The sequence below is a fragment of the Erpetoichthys calabaricus genome, chromosome 6 (genome assembly GCF_900747795.2).
Source record: "Erpetoichthys calabaricus chromosome 6, fErpCal1.3, whole genome shotgun sequence".
Taxonomy (NCBI): Eukaryota; Metazoa; Chordata; class Cladistia; order Polypteriformes; family Polypteridae; genus Erpetoichthys; species Erpetoichthys calabaricus.
Window position 1 is genome coordinate 128,135,927 of NC_041399.2, and position 22,500 is coordinate 128,158,426.

At 40.9% G+C, this 22,500-nt stretch overlaps 1 protein-coding gene across 1 annotated transcript in view; it reads left to right on the forward strand.

Moving 5' to 3' along the window:
* The window catches only part of pdcd6 (programmed cell death 6), an 84,805-nt gene that overhangs the window by 43,124 nt on the left and 19,181 nt on the right, over window positions 1-22,500 (forward strand). Inside the window, exon 3 of the mRNA XM_028803923.2 lies at window positions 5,471-5,515. Coding sequence (XP_028659756.1) covers window positions 5,471-5,515 — 45 coding nt within the window. The remainder of the gene's footprint in view (window positions 1-5,470; window positions 5,516-22,500) is intronic.

Sequence of the window (22,500 nt, forward strand, 5' to 3'; positions counted from 1 at the left end):
ACCGTAAACAATGCCACGCAGACAAGATTCTACACTACGCCAGCAATCACCCGGTATCTCATAAACGGAGCTGCGTGAAAACCCTATTTAAACGAGTCTACACTCATTGTAATACCAAGGAAACAAAAATTAATGTGAGACGCTATCTGTTTCAACTTTTCACCTCGAACGGATACTCAAAATCATTCATTAATCGGAGTCTACACAGCAGGCGCCAAAGGAATCAGCATACAAGCGACGTAAATCAGAACCCCCACCCCACCTGGCATTCACTCCCGTACCACCATAATGTGTCAGAAGGCACGGCACGCACCCTGACCAAGTGGGGCATCAAAATAGCACATAAACCCACCAACAATCTGCGCACGGTCCTGTTTAATGCTAAAAACAAGAAATCGACAGCCGAAACACGAAACGCAGTTTATAGTATTCCATGCAATTCTTGCTCAGCTGTATACATAGGACAAACGTCAAAAAAAATCTCAACACGTGTACAGGAACATCGCAACGCCGTCAGAAGAAAGGACGCACTATCTTTGATATATGCACATACTAAATCGACAGGACACACATTCAACTGGGACAAAGTGAAAGTAAAATTTAAGGCCAGTACAAAAAGCGCCAGAGAGTTGGCCGAGTCTTGGCTATCAGATGAAAATGCCATCAACAGACACTTGGACGTAAACCCAGCATATGCCAACTTAAGAAGGACATATGCACTTTAATTTAATGATACCCCACCCCCCCCCCCCCCCCCCCGTTGATCATACGGACTTAGTCACCTCCACCCACCCCCCACTGAATGTGTTGCTATATATTGCCTTTGATTCTGATCATCCTTGAGATCACCTTCATTTGAGTCCAGCTGTGTTTGATTATACTGATTGGACTTGATTAGGAAAGCCCCACACCTGTCTATATAAGACCTTAAAGCTCACAATGCATGTCAGAGGAAATGAGAATCATGAGGTCAAAGGAACTGCCTGAAGAGCTCAGAGACAGAATTGTGGCAAGGCACAGATCTGGCTAAGGTTACAAAAAAATTTCTGCTGCACTTAAGGTTCCCAAGTGGCCTCCATAATCCTTAAATGGAAGACGTTTGGGACGACCAGAACCCTTCCTAGAGCTGGCCGTCCGGCCAAGCTGAGCTACCGGGGGAGAAGAGCCTTGGTGAGAGAGGTAAAGAAGAACCCAAAGATCACTTTGGCTGAGCTCCAGAGATGCAGTCAGGAGATGGGAGAAAGTTGTAGAAAGTCAACCATCACCGCAGCCCTCCACCAGTCAGGGCTTTATGGCTGAGTGGCCTGTTGGAAGCCTCTCCTCAGTGCAAGACACATGACAGCCCGCATGGAGTTTGCTAAAAGACACCTGAAGGACTCTGAGATGGTGAGAAATAAGATTCTCTGGTCTGATGAGACCAAGATTGAACTTTTTGGCCTTAATTCTATGCGGTATGTGTGGAGACAACCAGGCACTGCTCATCACTTGTTCAATACAGTCCCCACAGTGAAGCATGGCGGTGGCAGCATCATGCTGTGGGGGTGTTTTTCAGCTGCAGGGACAGTACGACTGGTTGCAATCGATGAATGCGGCCAAGTACAGGGATATCCTGGACAAAAACCTTCTCCAGTGTGCTAAGGACCTCAGACTGGGCCGAAGGTTTACCTTCCAACAAGACAATGACCCTAAGCACACAGCTAAAATAACGAAGGAGTGGCTTCACAACAACTCTGTGACTGTTCTTGAATGGCCCAGCCAGAGCCCTGAATTAAACCCAATTGAGCATCTCTGGAGAAACCTAAAAATGGCTGTCCACCAACGTTTACCATCCAACCTGACAGAACTGGAGAGGATCTGCAAGGAGGAATGGCAGAGGATCCCCAAATCCAGGTGTGAAAAACTTGTTGCATCTTTCCCAAGAAGACTCATGGCTGTATTAGCTCAAAAGGGTGCTTCTACTAAATACTGAGCAAAGGGTCTGAATACTTAGGACCATGTGATATTTCAGATTTTCTTTTTTAATAAATCTGCAACAGTTTCAAAAATTCTTTTTTTTGTCTGACAATATGGGGTGCTGTGTGTACTAAGGTTGGGCAGAATCCAAATTTTGATACCGTCAAACCTCCTCCCTATTTTACCTCGGTATACGGTATTACCGTGAATAATAAAAAAAATGTGACGTAAGGCTAAGACAGCGTCACCAAACTGTTGGCTTGTGCCTAAACCGTTCTGAAACTGAATATCAAACACTAATACTGAAACAATAACAAAATAACATGCAGAACAATATTGACAACTTTTATTAGCAACAAATAGCAGTTTATAAAAAAGTGCGAATACAACAGTCAAACAGAATTAAATTAACATAAACATCCAGAACAGTTTTCGCGCGGAGACGCGCACACAAATCAATTAAATTAAATCACACCGCCTGAACAACTTTTAATAACAAAGAAGAGCAGCTTATAAAAAAAGTGCAAATAGACCCACAACAGAATGGCAAGTGGCATCAATCTAGTCAAGATTTTTCGCTAGAAAAACCAGCATGTTTACTTTGTCCGGCTTTAACAGGGCACGTTGTGGACCGACAACTTTACCTGCGGTGCTGAAAACCCGCTCCGATGGTGTGCTTGTGGCACAGACGCACAGGTACTTTCGTGCCACTCGCGACATCTGGGGAAAACGCCCGGCAGCATTTTTCCACCAGAGAAGTGGGTCCTCGTCTCCTTGAGTAATTGGCTCCAAACAGTAGACTGTTATTTCAGCTCCGACTCGGTCCTCTACGGTGCCGATGCCGACGGGACCTGCCATTGCATCAGATTTTTTTTGCAGCATACTTCCCAGAGTCATCTTTTTTTGTAAGGCATGAGCTGGGAGAGGTTCGTGCACGTTCTAAGTCGGTGGGGGGATGGAATAGCCGGCCGCTTGCAGCTTGTCTTTATCTGCACATTTAGAAGACAAAAGAGGCTGGCGGAGAGGTGCGAACGGATTTAAGAAGTGATTTAAAGTGGAACAGATCTACGAGTTTTTTTCGTAGGCTCTGGTAATTCTAGTGTTAAAGACCACAGTGTATCATCCTCAAACTTACGGTCTAGTCGAGAGGTTTATTCAGACTCTCAAACAAATGCTTCACAAGGTGGGCAGTGGGGACGGGAGGAACTGGGATGAGCTTCTCCCCCTCGTACTCTTTGCCTGTCGGGAAGTCCTTCAAGCCTCTACAGGGTTCTCACCATTTGAATTATTATAGTGGATATTTTTGAACGAAGGATGGGAAGGAGAAGCTCTTCCCTTCAGCAATATATTAGAGTACAGGGAGTCCTTGAGTTACAACATCTCGACATATATGACGTTTCGAGTTTACAACGCTCACTCCCATAAAAACTTTAAAAAAAATTGAGATGTGAGAAGGAGTAAAGGTAAGGATTTTTTTTACACTCATTTTTTCTGTTACTACAGTACAGTGTACAGTATAGTATATTTATGTCCTTTTCCTTTTTCTGTGGCTTAGTTGTGTTTTTATGCTCTAGATTATGATTTTGCAAATGTGTTAGGATAGGTAAGTGACTTAGGTTAGGGTGTGTTTCACCAAAATTCGGTTTACATAACTGTTGTAGAAATGGAACTGTGTTGTAACCCGAGGACCCCCTGTATATTGCGCAATTACATGATCGATTTGGGAAAATTTGACCTATTTTAATAAGTCACATGGAAGAGGCACAAGCAGCACAGGCCCTCTATTATGATGGTGGTACAACGCTTTGACAAATTCTTCCAGGGGATCGTCATGGTTTTAGTTCCTACATCACATTCTCAATTACTTGTCCATTGGCAAGGCCCTTATGAAATTAAGGAGAGGAAAGGGCTCGTTGATTATTTTGTGAAACAACCCAATCGTCGACCGAGTGAGCAGCTTTATCATGTGAACTTGCTGAAGCGATGGAAGGAAAGCGATCCTGATCCTTCCTCTGCTCAACCCCACTCATTCTTTGCTCAAACAAACACCCTTAATTTCTGTGCGGAATTAAATTCCAGACAGAGACGGGAGCTTGAAATGGCTATCCTGTCCGTCCCGGAGGTGGTGAGTGATAAACCCGGAAGGACCATTCTGATTGCGCAAGAAGTAGTGACAGAGCCCAGGGTTATCATTCTAGAGTACCCCTATCGACTTCCTGAGGCAAAGAAATAATAATTCATCACATTTATATAGCGCTTTTCTCAGTACTCAAAGCGCTATCCACACAGGGAGGAACCGGGAAGCGAACCCACAATCTTCCACAGCAGCTGAAGTAGAGCTGGAAATCAAGCGTATGCTGGAACGAAGAGTGACAGAGGAGAGTTATAGTTCCTGGTCCAGCCCAGTTGTCTTGGTTAGTAAGCATGATGGTAGTTGGAGGTTTTGCAATGACTTCCGCCAGCTTAATCAAGTCTCCCAATTTGATGCTTATCCAATGCCTCAAGTGGACGATCTCCTCGAAAGGCTTGGTCAGGTAAAATTTTTGACCACACTTGACATGATGGAGTACTGGCAGATTCCTTTAATGGACTCCGCTAAGGTTAAGACCGCGTTTAGCACCCCTAGCGGAAATGGCAGTATCACGTCCTTCCATTCAGGTTACACGGGGCACCTGCGACTTTCCAATGTCTGGTGGATAAAGTGCTCCGACCCCATAATGCGTATAGTGCTGCCTACCTAGATGACGTTGTCATCTATTCCAGCACGTGGAAGGAACACGTATAGCAGGTTAGAGTGGTATTTGAACACTTGGAGAGGCTGGGCTTTGAATCAATCCAAAATCTCTCTCGTGTATGCGTGCGTCTCTCTCTCTTTCTGTCGTGTGTGTGTGCGTGCGTGTGCGTGCGTGCGTGCGCCTCTCTCTCTCGCCTGTGTGCATGTGTCTCTCTTGCGTGTGTGTGTGTGTGCATGTGTCTCTCTCTCTCTTGCGCGTGCATGTATCTGTCTGTGTCTCTCTCGCGGGTGCTATCTCTCTAACGCTGCACAGGGAATGCACAGGGATAGACTGAACACGTGCGGAAATCATCGGCGCGCACAAACCGAAAGGGAAACTGGCTTGTTCCTATACCAAGTGTGTGGTCGTGCACAGAGGCAAAAGTTTGGCGAACTTTTTGGTCATAACCCGATTTGTACGTGCTCAGAGATGTTCATGAACTGAGGTTCCACTGTATTAGGCTCATAATGTGTAAAATTATAACATAGTTTGACGTCTAATAGGCTTTTTCTTAACACCTCCCATTATCCGACATTTTCGCTTATCCGACGTTCTGCCAGCCCATTTATGTCGGATAAGCGAGACTCTACTGTACCTACATTAATACAGTAATTCATCATTTTTTGGTGACAACTCAAAATGCAACTGTCTTTGTTGCTTTAAATATTCATTGTCAGTAGTGATTTTTAAAGCTGTTTGTTTTTATGTATGCTTAAAAGTGATATTTTTATTTTTCCCCACAGGTACTTGGACACCTTTTAATCCAACCACAGTCAGATCCATAATTTGTAAGTGTAATTGAAATTCTACAGTCTTTTGGAGGTGTAAGAAATCCTAGAGTGGTAGAGTGATGATAATAATGTGTAGAGAATTCCTTGAGATCTCAAGCCTCAGTTTTTTGACAGTGTCAGAAAATGAGAAGAACAAAATGTGCTTAGGCATTCTCACATAACATCTTATTGTAAAACGCATTAGTACAAGTCTGCCACATGCTATAGCTGAAAACATTACTTATGAAGTTAGGAGCAAACATTTTAGTTTGCCAACTGTGAAAAGTCAAGGTAAAGCAGCAGCACTTAAATTAAAATTATAATGGTCACAATTCCACCTCATAACACTATTGATTTATGTAAGCACAATACGGTTAATTTCCAAGAAATGTTTTTTTTCAGATTAATGTAAAATAAGATTATTTTATATCCTATATCATAAGTGTTTGTGAGTCACAGCAGAATACTGTGTCATTTCCCTTGAATTTTATGTTAATAAAGTTGCACTTTCATGGACAAGATATCACTCGGGACTAGTAATTTGTCCATTGCAGGAACGTGAGTGTTGCTGTTGTGTTGTTTGTGGAGGATGTTGACCACTTGTCCAGTTTTTAACTTCAGTCTCTAATGCACATTGCAGTTTATTTGTAACTGTTGTAACAAAAGAACAGAAACAAGCATAAAGGTTTGGGGTTTTCCAGCCCCGTATACTGTAAACAAAATGTGGTCAGTGTTTTCTCAAATGTACGACAGAATGAAAATGACAGGCGGACAATTCATGGGGTGGGACCGGAAACAGGTAGACGGAATCCTGGGAAGGAACCGTGGTGGTAGATGGGAGTATGACGTCATCAGAGGGGGACCAGAGGGAAAGAAGGGACCCAGAAGTGGAGTTCTGTTATCGAGTCCGGGTGAATTCACGGCGGTGGTGCTTCGTTCTTTCTGTGGAAATAAAGAAAGAACGGTTAGTACCCCGTCGTTGTCCCCTTGTACGATATGCCACGCTGCTCCTTAGGTCTTTAAGCGGCTCCCTATGCACTCGTGCATGACACTGTGTAAGAACTGGCAACAAACAAAGATTGTGGTGTTCTTCTAGAAAAATGTGTTTTTTTCTTTAAACTTAAAACTGTGGCCGCAAAGTACCAATAATTCTAGGTAAAGAAATTTTCACCCAAAAATGTAATGAATAATAATAGCACTCATTAAAACAATGTGTGCAATTTGTCAATCTTTGTTGAATTCCTTGCCATTTTAAGTATTTTTGTTGAGATGAGTTACTTTAACCTAATGCCTGCTTCTCATTCTAGTTGTTTTTGTTTATTGACTGTTTCATTAGGTCTGAGCTTCTCTGTATATTGTTATATCTTATTAATAAATTACTTTAGTTTTGTCTCAGTGCACACACTAGTTTGTATTATATCATTAAAATGGCTGGTACAGTCAGATATGTAGGCTATATAAGTAGGACCCAGAACATCATAAAACACCCCTCAAGCAGAATGAAAAATAATCAGCTAAGCCTCTTTAGCTATCTAAAGCTAGTGTTACACTACACAACTTTCTTTTGGAGAGCACGGCAAATTTAACGACTGCAGTTGCTAGGTCTTGTTTGCCATTAGAATGTCAGATTACATGACTTGAAAATGGCATATTCTACAACTGCTTTATTATCAGCACAGTTTCAAATTTCAAATGTTCTGCATGCTAACTGTATTTTGACATCCAATTGATGTGCTGCCTGACAGCTCCATGGCTGTATGTATGTTTTCCAGCTATCATAAATTCATCAACAGTCTTCTTTTTCCATTCTTATGATAGCTGAGTTGGCTGCAGCTCACATGCTCCCTTGAACCCGGGGCATTGATAGTCATAGACCAAGGATGGGTTGGGCAATGAGGAAATGGGGAAATTTAACAACAAGAGTAGGTGTAAAACAGTGTAGTACTTTTGTTTCCAAAGAATTTCAGTTTTACAAAACACAGTGCAATGTACGTTCAATAAATAAATAAAAATTCCAAGATTGAAAGTGTTTGTAGAGTTTAAAATCAGTCAGTAATAAATAGGTTAACATAAATGCTTAAAGTCAGGATCTTCCACTAAAAACAAATTAAGAGGCTGTGTGCCTCTTTCTGAAACAGCGTCACCTTGGTTACCCTTTCTGTTTCCTAAATTGGTTTACAGCTTGGGAAAGGAAGACATGGTATGGTTCAAGCTGTACCCAAGTACTTTACAACCTATGACCAGAAGGAGATGCTATGGGAGTGGAAATTACAGCTTGAGACAAGAGATAGTTAAAACATTAGAAACTTTATTGCTTGGAAATTCATTCATCATATTGACAGTCAGCCAATCGGGTACATGTACAAATCACATCTTGCAAAACCCCCTGGTAGAATTTTATAATAAATATGCCTCATCTGAAGAGTGACATCAGAAGATAACAGAACTACGTCAGAAGAGGGCGCCAGCAATGTGCGGCCATTTCCATCTGATCGTCAGCAAAGCATTTCATGATCAATTTCAAGTGCTAGATCACAAGCCATCTGTGACATTCATATATATATATATACACAGTGGGTATAGAAAAGAATCACCCCCTTTGAAATATTATAGCCTTAAATAAAAACACACACAAAAAATACTTTTTCCCAGCTTTACTTACTCGATGCAACCTATAACATCCAAGTGAAAGGTATCACAGCTACAGTTCAGAAAAATGATAAAAAATCAAAAATATGCAGGTGGATGAGCCTATGGTGTCCTGAATAATGGACTATCTGTTGGGCAGGCCGCAATTTGTGAGACTCAATGACTGTGTTTCTGATACGGATGTGAACACTAGAATACCACAGAAGGAATCCAGTCTCCTGTTCTACTCACTCTACACTCTTTAGGCTATAAATATATTGCCAGGTCATGTCACTGGCAGAAATTCTCAAGACGATTCTGCACTTATGGGATGTATTGATGAGAGGGATGAGGCACGAGGCAGAGTATAGGAGTCAGGTGGAGAACTTTGTTTCTTGGTACAAAGACATGTCTGCATCTTAACATCAGCAATATACTATAAAGCAACTGGTTATTAACTTTATTTGCACCATAGAGCCTGTATGTCCTGTAGCTGCTCAGGAAGTGGATATAGAGGTGATTCACTCCTACAAGTACTTCAGTGTCCAAATTAATTATAAGTTGGATTGGTCTCATAACAAAGAGGAGCTATTTAAGGAAGGGTAGAGCACACTTTTTTTTCTTAGGAGACTGGATTCCTTTAATGTGGGTGTTGACATCCTTCACATCTCCTAAAACTTCTCCGCTGTGGTGTGCTGGGCTGGTAACATCACTTCAAGAGAAGCTCACCGAATCATCAAGCTAATTTAAAGGGCAGGCTGAATTAGTGTCTCACTGTGACTGTCAAGTTAGAAAGTTTTTCTTTTTAACTTTTCTTCCTTTTTAGTCATTCTGATGTGTATTCAGACCATATTGTGTGTGTATGCAATTTGACTCTGGTTAAGTCTTTGTAATAATTGGGGTAAGAGTTTTCCATGTGTAAAATATTGTTTGAACATATACAAATGTGTGTTTAAAATGTTCTGGGCTACATAAATATACACTATTGTGGGGTGCAAAAAGACTTTTTATCTTCTATTTTATGAATAAAGTATTAAAGATTCATGCAAGAGCAAAAAACATTGCAAAGTGAACTTTATAAATTGTCAATTAATTTTGGTTGAATCCTATTATACTTTACTTTATATTCCATTTTTATTCTAAGGACATTATTAGCCTTCTTTTCTTTTGCAAGTAAAGCATCAAAGGCACTTGGGACCATAGTCAAATACAACAAGAGATTTTACTTGAGGTCTCTTGCTTTCACTTTAATAGCATCAGTTTTTGAATTCTGTACTGATACCAAAAAAAAAAATTCTGATGCTTGTTCTCGGTGCATTCACAATATGTGTAAATTAAAAATATAATTAATCATTCTCACACCCACACCAACTCAGTATCTAGAAGTTAAGCATATCTTAAATTGTGTCACAACCAGCAATTAACAGCGTACTAATGTTTTACCACACAGTCGATCTTCTCTCTGGCTGTCTTTAATAGCATTTTCTTTGGTCTTTGTTCCATGTCTCTCCACCCTACTTTTACATGTAAATTAGCTGTGTACAGTTCTTTATGGGACACACTTGGTGAATGTCGTCGTCTTCTTCTTCTTTCGGCTGCTCCCATTAGGGATTGCCACAGCGGATCATCTTGTTCCACATCTTTCTGTCCCCTACATCTAGCTCTGTCATGCTCATTGCCTACATGTCCTCTCTCACCACATCCATAAACCTTCTCTTAGAGCCAGTCAAGAGGAAAAAAGGAAGGCCTATCTTTAACATAATTTTCCCAATGTACCCAGCATCTCTCCGCTGCACATGTCCAAACCAAAGCAATTTCACCTCTCTGACTTTGTCTCCCAACTGTCCAACCTGAGCTTATCCTCTAATGTACTTATTTCTAATCCTGTCCATCCTTGTCACACCCAATGCAAATCTTAACATTTTTAACTCTGCCACCTCCAGCGCTGTCTCCTGTTTTTAGGTCAGTGCCACCGTCTCCAACCTATATAACACAGCTAGTCTCACTACCATCTTGTAAACATTCCCATTCACACTTGCTGGTACTCATCTGTCTCAAATCACTCCTGACACTCTTCTTTATCCACTCTACCCTGCCTGCATTCTCTTCATCGCTCTTCCACACTCCCTGTTACTCTTTACTTTTGATCCCAAGTATTTAAACTCCTCCACCTTTGCCAACTCTACTCCCTACATCCTCACCATTCCTCTGAACTCCTTCTCTTTCACACACATGTATTCTGTCTTGTTCCTACTGATCTTCATTTCTCTCCTCAATAGAGCATATCTCCACCACTCTAGGTTCTCCTCGGCCTGCTCCCTACTCTCGCTTTCCGCAAATATCATAGTCCATGGGGACTCCTGTCTAATTTCATGGGTCAACCTGTCCATCGCCATTGCAAATAAGAAAGGGCTCAGAGCTGATCCCTGATGTAATCCCACCTCTACCTTGAATGCATCTGTCACTCCTACTGCAGACCTCACCACTGTCAGACTTCCCTCGTACATATCCTGTACCACTCTAACATACTTCTCTGCCACTCCCGACTTACTCATACAGCATCACAACTCCTCACTGATCTCACTGCTCAATAATCATCACCTCCCTTCTTAACCTAGATTCCACTACTCTTTCCCATAATTTCATGCAGTAGCTCATCAATTTTATCCCTCTGTAGTTACTACAGTTCTGCATATCTCTCTTTTTCTTAAAAATTAGTACCAGTAAACTTCTTCTCCACTCCTCAGGCATCCTCTCACTTTCCAAGATTTCATTAAACAGTCTGGTTAAAAACTCCACTGCCATCTCTCTTGAACTCCTCCATGCTTCCACATGTATGTCATTTGAACCATCAGCCTTTCCATTGTTCATCCTCTTCATAGCTGTCCTTACTTCCTTCTTGCTAATCTGTTGCACTTCCTGATTGTCTATCGCGACACCATTCAACCTTCTTTCTGATTTTCTTCATTCATCAGCCTTTCAAAGTACTCTTTCCATCTGCTCAGCACACCCTCCTCACTTATGAGTACATTTCCATCTTTATCCTTTATCAACTTAACCTGCTGAACATCTTTCCCAGCTCAGTCCCTCTGTCTAGATAATCTGTACAGGTCCTTTTCTCCCTCCTTAGCTTCCAACATCTCATATAACTCATCATATGCCTTTTCTTTAGCCTTTGCCACTTCTGTCTTCTACTTACACCTTATCTCCTTTCTTGTACTCCTGTCTACTTTCTCCACCTCTCTGACTATCCCACTTCTTCTTCGACAGCCTCTTCCTCTGTATACTCTCCTGTACTTCCCCCATTCCACCATCAGGTTTCCTTATCCACCTTCTGCTGTCCAGATGTCACACCAAGCACCCTTACTACTTCTGCTGTAATTTTCCAGCTATATGATAACTCTTCAATGCCCCCAGTGCCTGTCTTACCTCCTCCCTAAACTCAACCTTACAGTCTTCCTTTTTCCACCATTTTGAAGTCGTCAGTCTCCTTCAGACTGACCCTCCTTTATAGGACATAATCTACCTGTGTGCATCTTCCTCCACTCTTGTATGTCACCCTGTGTTCCTCCCTCTTCTTGAAATACGTATTCACCACAGCCCGGTCCATTCTTTTCACAAAATCTACCATCTTATCTTCTGCATTCCTTTCCTTGACACCATGCCTACCCATCACTGCCTCATTTCTTCTGTTCCCTTCACCAACTTTTCCATTGAAATCTGCTCCAATCACCACTCCCTCTCTCTCTTGGTGACACTCTCCACCACTTCATCCAACTCACTACAAAAATCATCTTTCTCATTCATTGCACACCCAACTTGCGGGGCATATGCACTAACAGCATTCATCATCACACCTTCAGTTTCCAGCTTCATTATCGTCACTCTGTCTGACACCCTTTTCACTTCCAAAAACTCTCGACATACTGTTCCTTGAACATAACCTCTACCCCATTTCTCCTCCCATCCACACCATGTTAGAACAATTTGAACCCATCTGCGATACACATGGCCTCACTCCCCTTCAATTTGGTCTCTTGCACGCACAATACATCAGCCTTCTTTCTTTACAAAATACCAGCTAACTCTCCCCTTACCAGTCATACTGCCAACATATAAAGTTGCTGACCTTACTTCCACTCTGTTCACCTTTCTCTTCTCCCTCAGCCTCAGGACACGCCTTCCCCCTCTTCTTCTCCTTCTTCAGTCAACAGTAGCCCAATTTCCACCAGCACCCTGTTGGGTAACAGTACTGGTGGCGGCTGTTGTTAATCCAGGCTTCAGCTGATCCAATATGGAAATCTGTATTGTTGACCACATATTGATCTGGCAAAACTTTACCCCCGGATGCCCTTCCTGACGTAACACCCTCCACCATTCATCCGGGCTTGGGACCGGCACGAAGAAACACACTACAAATTCCAAATTTGGACAGGTGTATATTTAAATTTGGAATTTGTAGGAAATTAGAAAAAAAAAAAAACCTGCAGTGGGGATAATAAAGAGTTGAAAAATAAGTTGAAACGGAAAAAATAATGATATAAGGTATTACAAGATTAATTACTCCCATGTGAGTCTTAGGGCTTATGAGAACATGAACATTCAGAAAGCATTTGATTAGCTGCCACATGAGTGGTTGGGTATCAAAGTAAAAGATGTGGGAGTTCAGGGTGATATTTTTAAATGGGTGCATAATTGGCTCAGACACAGGAAGCAGAGGGTGATGGTGCGAGGAACCTTATCCGAATTGGCTGAAGTTAAAAGTGGTGTTGCACAGGAGTCAGTGCTAGTACAGCTGCTATTTTTAATGCATGTAAATGATTTAGATAGGAACATAAGTAACAAGCTGGATAAGTTTGCAGATGATGCCAAGATAGGTGGATTGGCAGATAATTTGGAATCCATTAATTCATTACAGAAGGACTTAGAATAGAATAGAATAGAACACTCTCTAGACGAGAACAGGCCATTCAGCCCAACAAAGCTCGCCAGTACTATCCACTTATTTCTTCCAAGAAAACATCAAGTCGAGTTTTGAAAGACCCTAACGTCTTACTGTCTACCACACTACTTGGTAGCTTATTCCAAGTTTCTTATCGTTCTTTGTGTAAAGAAAAACTTCCTAATGTTTGTGCGAAGTTTACCCTTAACAAGTTTCCAACTGTGTCCCCGTGTTCTTGATGAACTCATTTTAAAATAACAGTCTCGATCCACTGCACTAATTCCCTTCATAATTTTAAACACTTCAATCATGTCACCTCTTAATCTTCTTTTGCTTAAACTGTAAAGGCTCAGCTCTTTTATTCTTTCCTCATAATGCAACCCCTGTAGCCCTGGAATCAGCCTAGTCGCTCTTCTCTGGACCTTTTCTAGCGCTGCTATGTCCTTTTTGTAGCCTGGAGACCAAAACTGCACACAGTACTCAAGATGAGGCCTCACCAGTGCATTATAAAGGTTTAGCATAACCTCCTTGGACTTGTACTCCACACATCGTGCTATATATCCTAACATTCTGTTAGCTTTCTTAATGGCTTCTGAACTCCACTATGACTCCTAAATCCTTCTCATAAGGTGAACTCTCGATTTGCCGACCGCCCATTGTGTATTCAAACCTAACATTTTTACTTCCAATGTGTAATACTTTACATTTACTGACATTAAATTTCATCTGCCACAAATCTGCCCAAGCCTGTATGCTATCCAAGTCCTTCTGTAATGATATAACGGATTCCAAATTATCTGCTAATCCACCTATCTTGGTATCATCTGCAAACTTAACCAGCTTGTTACTTATATTCCTATCTGAATCATTTATATATATATATATTAAAAATAGCAGCGGCCCTAGCACTGACCCCTGTGGAACACCACTCTTAACATCGGCCAGTTCTGATGTGGTTCCTCGCACCATCACCCTCTGCTTCCTGTGTCTGAGCCAATTCTGCACCCATCTACAAACATCACCCTGAACTCCCACCTCTTTTAATTTGATGCCCAACCTCTCATGTGGCACCTTATCAAATGCTTTCTGAAAGTCCAGATAAATAATATCATAAGCTCCACTTTGATCGTATCCTTTTGTTGCCTCCTCGTAGAATTCCAGCATGTTAGTAAAACACGACCTCCCTCTTCTGAACCCATGCTGACTGCTTAGAATAACTCCTGTCCTTGCCAAGTGTTGCTCAACTTGGACAGCATACAGTCTTGGGCAGATTTGTGGCAGATGGAATTCAGTAAATGGAAAGTATTACACTTAGTAAGTTAAAATGTTATGTTTGAATACACAAGGGGGGATTGAAAATCGAGAGTAACCCTTATGAAAAGGATTTAGGAATCATTAGTGGACTCTGCACTCTCAAGTTCCCGACAGTGTTCAGTAGCCATTAAGAACACAAACAGAATGTTAGGTTATATAGAACCATGTGTGGAGTACAAATCCAAGGAGGTCATGCTCAAGCTTTATAATGTACTGGTGAGGCCTCATCTGGAGTGCTGTGTGAAGTTTTGGTCTCTAGGCTATGAAAAGGACATAGCAGCACTAGGAAAGGTCCAGATAAGAGCAACTAGGCTCATTCCAGGCCTACAGGGGATGAATTATGAATAAAGAATAATAGAGCTGAACCTTTTCAGTTTAAACAAAAGAAAATTAGGTGATATGATTGAAGTGTTTAAAATTATGAAGGGAATTAGTACAGTGGAATGAGACTATTATTTTAAAATGAGTTAATCAAAAACACGGGGACACAGTTGGAAATTTGTTAAGGGTAAATTGCGCACAAACAATAGGAAGATTTTCTTTACACAGAGAATCATAGACACTTGAAATAAGCTACCAATTAGTGCTAGACTGTAAGAATTTAGGTACTTTTAAAACTAGACTTGATGTTTTTTTTAGAAGAGTTAAGTGTATAGGACTGGTGATCTTTGTTGGGCTGAATGGTCTTTTATCGTCTAGATTGTTCTAATATTCTAATAAGGGCAGCCATTAAGAAGGATATTGGAGAAGCTTAAAGACAGAGAGGAATATAGCAGATAAGGTGAATAATGAGATTCTTTCAGTATTTTCGTAGTAAAAGAACAATCAAGGAGGAGGTATAGTGCATCAGAAATAGTAAAGGGAAATTAAAAGATACAGACAGTGAAATAGCAGGTGCTCTAAACTTATATTTTTCTGAGGTCTTCACATATGAGGAAGTGGACAACCTCCCAGCGGTTAAAGAGACTACTAAGGTGATAATGACTGATTTGTAAATTGTAGTGGGAGAAGTACTGCTTAGATTAAATAGACTGAAATTAAACAATCACCAGGACCAGATATTTGTCCTTGAGTTTGAGGTTAGTAAGTAAGTACAGGTAAAATTCTGTTACAACGAATATCTTTACAACGAAATTTTCATTACAGCAAAGTATTTTTATAGTCCCGACAGTTTCCCTATATGACACGAGTCTATAGAAATCTTGTTACTACGAAATACATTTAGCAGATACTTTTCATTACAACGAAGAGCCTAAAAGACCTTGAAATGCCCGAATGAATCATTCACAGAGCAGTTGGTTCTGTGGTTGCAGCTCAGTTGTGCACAACAATCTCCAAACATCCATCCATCCATCCATTTTCCAACCCGCTGAATCCGAACACAGGGTCACGGGGGTCTGCTGGAGCCAATCCCAGCCAACACAGGGCACAAGGCAGAAACCAATCCCGGGCAGGGTGCCAACCCACCACAGGACACACACAAACACTAATTTTTCTTCCACATTGTTTGAGATAATTTTGCATATATCTATTCACAACACAGGAAGCAGAGGGTGATGGTGCAAGAAAACACAGAATTGGCTGATGTCAAGAGTGGTGTTCCACAGGGATCAGTGCTAAGGCCACTACTATTTTTAATATATACAGTATGTTTGAATAGGAATATAAGTAACAAGCTAGTTAAGCCTGCAGATGATACCAAGCCAGGTGGATTGGCAGATAATACAGAATCTGTTTAATTATTACAGAGAAAATTGGGCCGCATAGAGGCTTGGGCAGATTTGTGGCAGATGAAATGTAATATAAGTAAATGTAAAGTATTACATGTAGGAAATAATGTTATTTTTGAATGCACATTAGAACATCTGGAAATCAGAAGTTCACCTTATGAAATTGATTTAGAAGTTGTAGTGGACTCGACAGAAGGAGTTGCATTGCGTCTTTGTGGACCTGGAGAAAGCATATGACAGGGTGCCTCGAGAGGAATTGTGGTATTGTATGAGGAAGTCGGGAGTGGCAGAGAAGTATGTAATAGTTATACAGGATATGTACGAGGGAAGTGTGACCGTGGTGAGGTCTGCGGTAGATGTGACGGATGCATTCAAGGTGGAGGTGAGATTACATCAGGGATCAGCTCTGAGCCCTTTCTTATTTGCAGTGATGATGGATAGGTTGACAGACGAGATTAGACAGGAGACCTAGTGGACTATGAAGTTTGCTGATGACATTGTGATCTGTAGCGATAGTAGGTTGAGGAGACCCTGGAGAGGTGGAGATATGCTCTAGAGAGGAGAGGAATGAAGGTCAGTAGAAACAAGACAGAATATGTGTGTAAATGAGAGGAAGGTCAGTGGAATGGTGAGGATACAAGGAGTAGAGTTGGCGAAGGTGGATGAGTTTAAATACTTGGGATCAACAGTACAGAGTAATGGGGATTGTGGAAGAGAGGTGAAAAAGAGAGTGCAGGCAGGGTGGAATTGGTGGAGAAGAGTGTCAGGAGTGATTTGTGACAGACTGGTATCAGCAAGAGTGAAAGGGAAGGTCTACAGGACGGTAATGAGAGCAGTTATGCTATATGGGTTGGAGACGGTGGCACTGACCAGAAAGCAGGAGATAGGGCTGAAGATAGCGGAGTTAAAGATGCTAAGATTTGCATTGGGTGTGACGAGGATGGATAGGATTAGAAATGAGTACATTAGAGGGTCAGCTCAAGTTGGATAGTTGGGAGACAAAGTCAGAGAAGCTAGATTGCGTTGGTTTGGACATGTGCAGAGGAGAGATGCTGAGTATATTGGGAGAAGGATGCTAAGGATAGAGCTGCCTGGTAAGAGAAAAAGAGGAAGGCCTAAGAGAAGATTTATAGATGTGGTGAGAGAGGACATGCAGGTAATGGGTATAACAGAACACGATGCAGAGGACAGAAAGATATGGAAGAAGATGATCCGTTGTGGCAACCCCTAATGGGAACAGCCAAAAGAAGAAGTGGACTTGACACTATCAACTGCCAGACAATGTTCAAATGTCATTAAGGCTAACAGAGTGTTGGATTATATAGCACGATGTGTAGAGTACGAGTCCATGGATATTATGTTTATGCTTTATCGCACTGGTGAAGCCTCACCTGGAGGACTGTGTACAGCTGGCCTGTTCAAATGGTGGCCCTTGGGTCACATGCGGCTCAGAAGCAACCTCTTAGTGACCCAGCCTGTGTTCCCACCAGAAACGCAGAGAAAAACTGAGAAAAGCACTTTTCACAAGCCTTCAGAAATTTCCACAGTAGTACAAACCAGGGTTATTATAGTTAACGAAATCTAAAATCAAAACTGAAACTATTATTAAAAAAACATTTTCGTAAACTGAAATAAAATAATTAACAAAACCGAAATGAAAAACCAAAACTAAACTAAACTATTAAAGTAGCTGGAAAGACTAACTGAAATAAAATAATTTACTAAAATATTTTTAGTTTTCATTTTTGAATGAATATTCTTGCCATTAAGTCTTTAACCCTTGTAAGTTTTAACTCTAAAACAGAAAGTTATCCACCATGAGCCGCCCACACGTATTCATCCAGTGAACGGCGGCTGGTGACGGAGGGTGGCTGTTCACATAGCATTTGTGGTGACAGAGCAAGCTGAGTGCGGGTGCGTAAAGCGTGAGAAATAGAGAGCGATTTGCGTGCTGCCTTTCTTTGCGCTTGTTGTATATCAAGATGTAATTCAAACGGATGAAATCAGAATGTGCTGGTCCACAAAAACTTTACCGTATGGACAGAAAAATCACGAGTGAGTAATGTTTCAGTTTATTTCTCAGGTGACTGCTTTTTGTTTACAGCAATTCACCTGCCACTTCGCACAGGAGAAATCGTTTTTACTTTCTCATATACAAAGTACAGAGTGTGGCGGACGGCTGGGGTCCATGCCCTGACAGGACGCCCCTACGACACTGGATCCGTGGGGAGCAGCCATGGGATGCACGCTACGTCCCCCGGAACACTTGGTGGCAGCCCCCCTGTGTTGCATCGGGGCCACAATGGTGGAACACTGGAGCTCATCTCTGTTGGGCTCCATGGCCACTGCCCGGGGGAGCTGCAAGGCTTAACGAGCTTGTTTGGGTGGGAGCGCAGCCACACCCTTAAGTGCAGCTAGAAGTAGGTCAACGAGCACCTGCAGCACTTCCGGGTAGGCTATAAGAGGAGCCTGCCTGCACTACTAACGGTGCCAGAGTCAGGAGGTGGAGGATGACGAAGCTGCCCTGGGAGGAGTGGAAGAAAGAAGAGTGTGGTTTGGTGTTTTATTTGGGACTATGTTGTGCCTGTGGGGTTCACGGGGAAGACATGCCCCACAGGTGAAGAAAAATAAATCTTTTGTTTATTTTGCCCGTGCCTCTGGTGTCAGTCTGTGTCGGGTCGGCGCCAACCAAGCACCTTTATCACAAGAGAAAGTATAGTAAACATGAAAAAATTCGACCTCGATATTTTGATGAATCTTGATGTTATAGACCTCCGAGTCCAAAAATACTGTTTTTTGAAATTGTGTGTGTGTGCGCACGTGTGTATGGGTGGGTCTGTGTGTGTGTAAACACAATAATTCAAAAACGCAACTAGATGGATGAAATTCGGCATGTGGTTGTTACGCCACAATTGTAGATCTGTATTAACTTTTGGGCCAAATCCATCACCCGGAAGTGGTACTTTACTTGAACACATACTCAGTTTTTTTTTTTTTTTTTTTATTCATGCCGCTGCAGAGTCCTATTTATGTAACATTACTTTTATAATAATTTTTCAATATATTATTAATTTGATTTGTTGGTGATGGTTCCTTAATGTACATAATATAAAAGTATAATCATTGCCTTGCGGTTTACTCCACAAATATCCATCCTCATATCTGAGTATACAAGAAAGTCAAGGGGAGACCACTCACGATTTTTGAAAATAAAACGGCACTGATCGAGAGACTGACTAGGTCATCATACAAGATCAGGATATTGTTGCTGACCAATCACTTTTGCTTTAAAAACATCGTTTAACAACGAAGCGATACAAACAAAGGTAGAGAGTCTGCCAAGTGGTGAAAAACTAATTATACTAATGCGTTTTTGTATTTATTCTATATTTATTAATGTATCTTTTTTGGTTCATATTCACAACTCAAAATACCTGATATTGTGAAAGTAATCCATTAGCAGAATTCTGTTTTAAAATAGTTGTCTCCCTTTTTTCAATGTTTTTCTCTCTCTCTCTCAAAATAGATAGTTGAAATATTCTTTTTGTTCTTAACATCAGCCATATCATACATATTGCATACCAGGGAGTTTTCCTGCCTGATATCCAAACCTGCTGAGGTAGGCTCCAGGTTTCCTGTGATCCTGCTCTGGATAAACAGGTTTAGATAATGTATATATTGTTCTTAATCTCAGATGCTGTCTCTGTTGTTTTGTGCCTGTCCGTATTCCTATTGCCTGCTCTTGCCCTGCTCATTATGGGTTTACTGTCCTTTATGTTGGGCTATTCAAGTCTCACTGCCCAAACCTTGACACTACATGCTTGTTGTTCTTTGCTTCCCTCAATACAGCTAGGTTGGGTCTGCATACTGATTCAAGTCTAAGAGCCCTGTTCTTCCTAAGCCCCTGTGATTTTCATGAGAAAATATTTTAAAAATTATAAAATTGTGTAAATTTATTTATATTCAGTATCTAGTTTTGATTATGCTTGTTTTTATCAGACAAAAACAAAACCAGATAGTAAACCAGGCAGTGTAGTAAGCTTCCACTAACATTAAACTCCTATCCAAATCTGTTAACTGTATAGTTCTGTCTGATTGTTACACAAAACTAACTGTGTAGGCGCTCCATGCCATAATTACTAAAATTAAAACTGAAACGAATATATATAAAAATAAAATAGAAATGTCTTTGTGAAATAAAAACTAAACTAAATCTAAAGATACACGATGAAGGAAAACTAAAACTAAACTGAATTTCCAAGTAAGGTCAGAAAAAATATACAAATAAAAACTAATCTAAAAAGGCAAAACTATAATAACCTTGGTATAGACCATGGAATGCAACACTCTGTTTAGCCTAGCAACATTCAACCCACAATTCAGCAAGTTGTTGTGTGTCTAGAAGTGGTGGTAATAATTTACAATACTGTGACGACCAGTTGAATAAGATATACAGGAGCCGGTTCTCCAGGGGAATCTTCAAAATGCCGACTGGCTTTTCATTTGGTGTGCCGTGCTATATAAATGGTTCCCTGTGACCTAGTGCTGGGAGGTATACTGGTTCATACTGAAAACTGTTTTTTATTTTTGTTATGATATGGATTTTTCTTATACCGCAATACTGGTTTAAATTGCCTAAACAACGTTTGGAACGTGGCGCAGTGGGAAAATGTTTAAGGGGGGGACCTTTTTCACTGCTACACTGCTAAACACGCATGCAACGAAGTACATGTGTTAGTGGAGGTATTGAGTGGTGACATTGGACAGAGAACATTACGAAACTGAAGCTGTAGCAGACGATAAAGTTGAACATGATGACACAGAAGAACTTTTACTGAAAAAAGGAGCCGTGTCTGTTGTCTGGAGATTTTTGTCGCCGGAGGCGGCAACACAAGCAATTTACTGCACCACCTTAGCTGCAAACATGCTTTGGAGTACCATGAATGTATGGAACTAAGATTGGCACCCTCCACGTCCTCAGGTAAAACTGAAAAAGCTAGAGGACACTCGAGTCAGACGTTACATGTAGACGCATTTGTTTTGTTGCCTACAACAAAAAAAAGCAAGCGGTGGATCGAGATAACCAACACCATTACAATCCATATAGCTAGTGTGTCAATGAACAGAGATTGATAACATTAACAGAAAGTGTAGTCGGTTTACCAAAAATATTTACTCTTTATTCCTTTTCTGAGACATGTCCAGTGCAATACAACGTTTGACAAGCACCTCTGAATATTTTAGTAAGTATAAATGCCTCTTTGGATGGTTAAAAATATGTTGTCAAAATTATAGTTTAAGTTGTTTGCAAAATTTGTTCAATAAAAAGGTTCAATATTTTGACTGCAACTGTCATGCAATGTGATTCCTTCTCTTCGTTAGTGCCACCCCCGTGAAAACTATCAATTTATGGGGCCATGCAAACCTGTATTAATACTTGTGTGCACATTAAAATCTTTTTTTGTACAATGTACAATTCACATGACAGTGGAATAGGTTATTCTTTGCCAGTCTACTGCAGTAATTGCAGTGGAAAATGTGGCTAACATTCACTCATGCATGGGGAAAAAAATACCATTGAATACTGTGAAACTGGTATAATTTTGAAAAATACCGTGATAGAATTTTGGTCATACCGCCCAGCCCTACTGTGACCCAGTGGTACCACTGCTGCCTTGCTGGAAGGAGGTCACGGGTTTGCATTCCGAGTCCTCCCTGCATGGAATTTGCAAAGCAACTTTGAGTAGTGAGGAAAGCTGTGTATAAATGTAAAGAATTATTATTATTATTATTATTATTATTATTATTATTACTGCTGCTTGTCTGGGTCACAAGGACACCACCAAAACAAAAAAATGGTAGCCTTTCACTTCTTTACCTCTTCCTGCTCTTTTACCATTCACTCCCCTATCATTCAACTCTTTCTAGGGTGATGCCTTGAGCCCTCACAAAGTGCGGTGTGTGTAGCAAAGCCATGCTTAATCACAAGTGGTGATTTAAAACAAACCTATGTTCCCTCAGTGTGCAGTAGATGTATTCATGTGTCAATTACTGTTATTAGTTGTTAAGGGTTTGCGCACTGATAACTTTGATAGCATTGGTAGTTCTCTTTTATTCTGTTAAATGCACTGTGATGTGCCTGGGTCATATATGACCAAAATATTTATTTTTATTTCAAAAGGAAAATACATGTTATTGCTAATACTGTGCATTTTTTGATGTTATGCACTTTGAGATGTGCCTAGGTCAAATCTGAACAAAATGTTTATTTCAAAAGCGAAGCAATTGTTGTTGTTAACTCTGTGCACTGTTTTGTTTATGCCCTTGGAGATGTGCCTAGGTCAGATATGGTACTTTTTTATTTGAAAAGTAGAAAAAAGTATTGCTAC